This window comes from Arachis hypogaea, chromosome 12 (genome assembly GCF_003086295.3).
Source record: "Arachis hypogaea cultivar Tifrunner chromosome 12, arahy.Tifrunner.gnm2.J5K5, whole genome shotgun sequence".
Lineage (NCBI taxonomy): Eukaryota > Viridiplantae > Streptophyta > Magnoliopsida > Fabales > Fabaceae > Arachis > Arachis hypogaea.
In genome coordinates this window covers 106,597,033-106,603,350 of record NC_092047.1, presented here as the reverse complement: position 1 = coordinate 106,603,350, position 6,318 = coordinate 106,597,033, and the positions used below count along the sequence as shown (strand labels likewise).

General features: G+C 29.3%; 1 protein-coding gene across 1 annotated transcript; it reads right to left on the bottom strand.

Moving 5' to 3' along the window:
* Positions 1 to 1,689: 1,689 nt before the first annotated feature.
* On the bottom strand, positions 1,690 to 3,284 carry LOC140176846 (protein FAR1-RELATED SEQUENCE 5-like). Its single transcript, XM_072208400.1, has 5 exons — positions 3,021 to 3,284; positions 2,596 to 2,672; positions 2,449 to 2,511; positions 2,111 to 2,340; positions 1,690 to 1,946 (listed from the first exon to the last, which is right to left on the bottom strand). Exons 1-5 carry the CDS (start codon positions 3,282 to 3,284, stop codon positions 1,690 to 1,692), a joined length of 891 nt encoding a protein of 296 aa, XP_072064501.1.
* Between the last annotated feature and the right edge of the window lie 3,034 nt (positions 3,285 to 6,318).

Sequence of the window (6,318 nt, the reverse complement as noted above, 5' to 3'; positions counted from 1 at the left end):
TGTATTGTTCAATGAATCTAAAGATTAAGATGACCTTATGAATAAGACCAAGGAACAAATGTTTGGTTTGCTGTTAAGAAAACTCAGTTTATTATTATTATTATTATTATTATTATTATTATTATTATTATTATTATTATTATTATTATTATTATTATTATTATATATTGAATTTTTTTTATAATTTTATTGTATATTTAACTAAACAAGTTCAACTACGGTTTGATCCCGGTTGAACTATTGAATCATTGAACCAGTTATTTGACCGGTTCAATGACCGATTCGATTCTTGCAACCTTGACTCTACCCTTTTGCAACACATCCAAAATAACATTTTTGTTTACCAAAATGAAATAGAACACATCCAAAACTCAACAATACAAATGAAATAGTCAACAAATAAAAAATAAGATTATGATGCACCCAATATGAAATTGGGATTTGGATTATATAAATGCTGCAACTGCTACTGTATGTGTTAGTCTTTAGTCATTATTTCTATAAGAATGCACCTACAAACAAATGCAACAGACTGATGTCAACAAAGAATGAATAAATACAACTTAATATATAAATAAAAAGTTATCCGAGGCAAAAATATTACATGAATAGAAGGGTTTTGGAAAGAATTCAACAATGTCGTAAATCCAACAGAGCCTAGGGAATTCATTTGCGTACTTGTGGCATAATTTTTAGGGATACAAGAAAAGGTGTTGTTGGTGAAAGAGTCTTCTTCCATAGCAACAGAATTCTGCATACATAAATGAATGATATTTAAATTGTAGAACAAAACTTATAACACTCTCTCCAGCAATAAACACTAAAATAAACCTTAAGGTGTTTGCTAGCCGTAATGCGCCTCTCGGTGGCTTTGTTTAAATGTTTGTTTCCTTTAACAGCTGCAACTTTCTGAACAATGAAAATATCTTAAATTCAACAGGCTAAACACGTGAAAAATATCAACAGAGTAAGATAATTGTGTAAACCATGGGTGTTATAACTAACCTTTGGATGTTTACTACCAGCTCGATGCTTTTCAGTAGCCTTTTTTTTATTTTTTGGTCCATATCCACCTCGAGTTTCTTGAAGTTTGGACACCCTCTAGGTACCACATGAGGAGGGCTCTGCAGAGCATTTAATCCATCAGGAAACTCACTTGTGCCTACACTTTCTGAATGCTTTGCTCGATGTTTGCTAAGTGCCACTTTAGCACTCGCAAAAGCAGAACGCAATATATCACCCTCCTCCTTGTCATGCACAAAGTCCTGGGCCACATTGTAGAAGTCAACATATAGTCCCCTAAATATATTCATGCTTTCATCAGAGCACCGTGAGTCATGACTGCTTCTAATGTGGATGTTCTTGCGAAACATTCTTGCTCCACCGAGAGAGTATATAGGACAAGTTCATCTTGTCAACCCTACAATGGGATAAAACCGATAGGGCGTGGCAACAGAGGATACCATATGACGCAAACATGAAATAGTTGCACATGACCTGGTGCGAAATAGGACAATACACAACTTCATACTCGTTATAAATAAACATCCTATTTACTATCTTCTGTTCAGTCACTTCGTAAAAGTATTGGTTGTCTTTCACCACCCTTGGAGACAGTTTGCAGTCGCCCTTTTTGATAAATTCGGCTTGAACATCACGAAATATCCAGTTGGTGCACTCATATTAAAACTACTTCTCAATAGGAGTGTTCGATACACATGGGATCAGGCTCCTGTTGTCTGCTACATCGGATTCCAACTCCTTTTGTTCCTTATCTGCAAGACAATTGTCATACTGGTGCACAAATTGAATCAAGCTGCACCTACAAGTTAGGTACTTATCGAAGAAAGCATGCATGCTCTCACTCTGTTGTGTACTTCTCATGTCAGCCCAAAATTCATGCTCTAGAAAAACAGAGACCCATATCTTACGAATATGATAGATATCTACATTTTGATATACATATTTGCCATTAAAATACTCACTTATGATGCGACACTAAACATGCATGAAAGGACATTTAACATAAGTTCATTTCTTTTACAAAATATAGTCAATAATTAAAACGACTAATAAATAGGGCAATCAAGTTTTGGATGTGTATTCATACCATTGAGCCAGTTATTGTCATGAAGGTTGTACTCTTCAATGAAGTCATACCATGCACTTTCAAATGATTCTTGCGAATGAGACTCCCAAACAATCCGACCCATTGTAGCATTAATTTCTTTAAAACGGCTCAACCCTCCAAGTTTTCGTGGTATCTTCTTTAAGATGTGCCAGATACACAATTTATGCCTGATGTTTGGCATGACATTCTGAATGGCTGTTAACATGGCCCTGCATTGGTCAGTTAACATGCCATGTGGTGCTTTTCCCATACATTTCACAAATGTTTGCATGAGTCATTCAAAGAATTCAGTCTTTTTATTGCCCAATAGAGCACACCGGAGAATAACTGACTTTCTGTGGTGATTGACGCCTACAAATGCTGCAACTGGCATCTCAAACCTATAAAAAACCAATACATGGAGCAATCAGTGAGCTTGTCAATTAATAAATTCACAAAGAAATAAACAAAAAAAAAGAAGTTACTTGTTGAGCTTGTATGTAGTGTCAAATGATACCACGTCACCAAAATACTCGTAAGCAGCTCTTGATCGAGCATCCGCCTATAATACATGATGGAGACTATTATCACTATAGAAACTAATCCCATAAAAGAAATTCGGGTTCTGCTTTTTCATCCTCGTAAAATAGTCCAGCATCTTTTGTGCATCAGTATCATCTCCATAGATTCGGAGTTTACTGGATAAATAATTTCTAACATCCTTCTCTACAAAGTTCAAATTAGATCGACCACCGGCTTCATCAGCAAGCGCCTAACAAGTCTTCTAAGGTCGTATACTAGCCTGGTCGTTGCGCTCAAAGACATCCTTAACGTGCATGGAGAGTTTCCTATTTTTCTTAAACATTCATGACAAACTGGAATCACATCGGTGCGTGTGAGCTAATTCTACCTTCGATAGTTTCCATCGTCCAAGCTTTGTGTCAAGCTTCACATAGATGCGAGCTTTACAGTGTTCAGATGACACTGTATTAGACCTTTGGGTTGCCGGATTCTTCTTTGTTCGATATCCATCTCTATTGCATTGTATGGATTGGTTAACGGGTGTCCTTCCATGCTTGTCCAAGTTAGTGTTCCTTATATGAGCCTCGAATCCCACTTTATTAGCATAGTTGTAATAAAGTTGGCGTGTTTCTTCGAGAGGTTCAAACATCATCCCCACTTTTGGAATCTAATCATTGAAAATGGTGAGATGAATCATGACCTAGAAAAACAAAACATAATGACAAGAATTTTGACAAAAGAATGACAAAATAATACAAGCATACATATATATGTATAGTGGTCATCCTAAGGATATTTGGATGTGTTCACATGAATATATTAGAATATAACCTATAATTAGGATGCAAGAAAAAAAGCCGATAAAAATATCGGAAGAATACATAAAAAATGCATAAAAAATGCTTATAACAAAGATGTCAACTACCTCAGTCGTGCACTCAGTTTCTGTAACAAAATTGCTTGAACCATTACAAACATTTAAATTGTGCATATCAATAAGGGAATCAAATGAGTCAATTTCTTCTGACGACGATTGCGTGTTCAAGTCTAGTTCAAATGCTATGTTGATGTCTACTATAATAAGTAAAATTATTGTGAGGATAATATTAAGAAAAGAAGAAATTGTAATCAATTATAATATATACAAATAAATAATACATTAAAATACCAAACAATCAAACAATTAAATAAATTATAATGAATAAATGCTTGTGTTCAAATAAGTATTGAAATATGTCAATTAATAATAAAATGAGATATGACATTTTATTCTTGAAGTTTAAATTTTATTTGATAAATTTTTGGATGTGTTCTAAATATATTTTAAGTGCGATTGTATTATTTTATATATGTAATAATCTTACAAAATAAATTAATTTTAAAAATCAATTAAAATACCAAACAATAAAAATAATAAATAAATTAAAATAAATAAAAACTATTGTTTAAATAAGTAATAAATTCCGATATAAAAAAGGATATAAAATATTTTAATAATATTAAATATTTTTTTTATTATATCCTGGTTAAGAAATATAAGAATCAACATCTTTAATTATGTTTAAAAAAATATAATAATCTATATATTTAATAATAACTAGGTTGATCCTATTTAATTTTAATAATGGAGTTGCTACAAATAAAGATTCATATTTTAATTTGTTTGAGTAAATCACACAAAAAAAAAATTAAAATATTAAGTAAGAAGATGTAGATAGTATTTTTTATATCTTATTCGATAAAAACACATTTAATATATCTTATTTTATTATTGGTTAGATTTTTTTATTACTTATTTGAATATTAATATTTTTAGAATTTAAATTTTAAATTTAATTAATATCAGTATTGACCCAAAAGTATATTATGAGAGAGAGAGTAACATAATTGTTTTATTAGGTGGGTAGAAAGTTAAAGAAATTTTAATATTTAAAATTTAAACTCATCTCAATTACCAATGTATTTTCTAAAAGATTGAAATGTGTTTTAATTAAAGTTTAATTAAATAATATTATTTAAATTAAAAAGTTGGCTAAAAATTAAAATTTAAAGAATAAGTACCATTTTTTTCACTAATTTAGCTATCGTATCATGTACCAATCTGTCCTTACTGCATATTAATTCATCTGTTTACTGAAACGTTATACGGAAAATTTTTACATAAAATATTTTATATAGTTTAAGTAATGCATACTCGTTCTCGTACTGAAATGTATTACGTTCATAAAAATTTGATCTACCACTTACGTAGTGTCTCCCTCTTAACCTTCTTCAAAAGCTTTAACTTCTTCCTCTTCGGTTAATCTTTTGAGTCACAGTTTCAATAAATTTTTCACTGGACCAAGAGGCTTTAAGAACTGAGAGAGCATTTTCTAACTGATTTGCCAGTTCAGATAACAAACTAATTATTACCATTAATGTGTCTATTAGTCTATCAATGTGTGTAATAATAATAAATATATTATTAGTTAAAGTGGTAAATATTTTATACTTTTGTCGAATTTTTTAATTTTTTTTATAGGATATATAAAATGAAAGAAGTTAAAAAAAATTGTATACCAAAATCTTTTAATTTCATAATATATATATATATATAATGAAAATTATTCAGTGAAATACTAATTGTTATGTGATGCTAAACATTCTTTCACATTAAAATTAAGTAGGCTTAGTTTGATTTTAAAGAGGAATTAAACAGGTAAAAATGATCAAAACATTTATAAAATCCATCATAACCATATTTTTCCTAGATAAAGTAGTTCCGATGATTTTCTTGGTTGTTTATTTGTTTGTTGTTTTTTTTTTTTTAAGAAAAAAAAAAGATATGCAAAACTTGCTCAAAAGGAATTGGAAAGAGAGTGGACTTTTATATATTTATTTTGAGTAGACAAAAGTTTATGTGGGACTTTATAACATTTTGTTGGCGAGATTTAGAAGTTTGAAATAAATATGTAAATTGATCTTTTAAAGTATCTATCACCGATGTTTTGCTATCAAATCATTATTTTCTCATTCATTTTCTAAATATAATAAATATATACTTTTGAAAATAAAAAATAAAAACCATTTTTTAATTCAATAAAAAAAGTTGAATGTCGATAACTGCACAATTCAGATTCGTTTGATCTTAAAATTAAATGTCAACTAAAACATACTTTAAGCACAAGGAAAATGACCGGTAATGTAAAATAAGTGTTTTTAGAGCATACATTAATTATAAATGTGTTATATAATTATATACCTAAATATTTCTAACATATTATTTTTAAAGTAAATAGTCATTTTTTAACCATAAAAAATTTAAATACCGACATTTTTATCTATAAAAAACAAAAATTAAAGTTATATCCATGAAAAATAAATTTTTGCAGACAAAATTATTCGAACTTTAAAAAATTAAATAAAATTTTAAAATTATCCTCTAATATAACCTATTCAAATTGATTATTTATTCAAATGATACCCATGGTTAGAAATAGCTATTACTTTTATTCAAATTGATTATTTATTCAAACATGAAATTCTAATTAATTCAATAAAACATAGAAGGAAACTTGTTTTTTGTGTTTACGTTATTTGCAATAACTAAATCTATCACGCAAAATGTATAAAAGGGAATAATTTATCCAATTTTTAAGTAATGCGTTGCCTAATTATTATAGCAGCCAAATTAAGAAACCTTAACT

Coding starts and splice junctions, on each gene's coding strand:
- LOC140176846 (XM_072208400.1), bottom strand. CDS start 3,284: ATGATGTTTGAACCTCTCGAAGAAACACGCCAACTTTATTACAACTAT. Junction 2,512..2,595: donor ACTACATACAAGCTCAACAA/GTAACTTCTTTT, acceptor GGTTTTTTATAG/GTTTGAGATGCCAGTTGCAG. Junction 2,341..2,448: donor AGAAAGTCAGTTATTCTCCG/GTGTGCTCTATT, acceptor TGACCAATGCAG/GGCCATGTTAACAGCCATTC.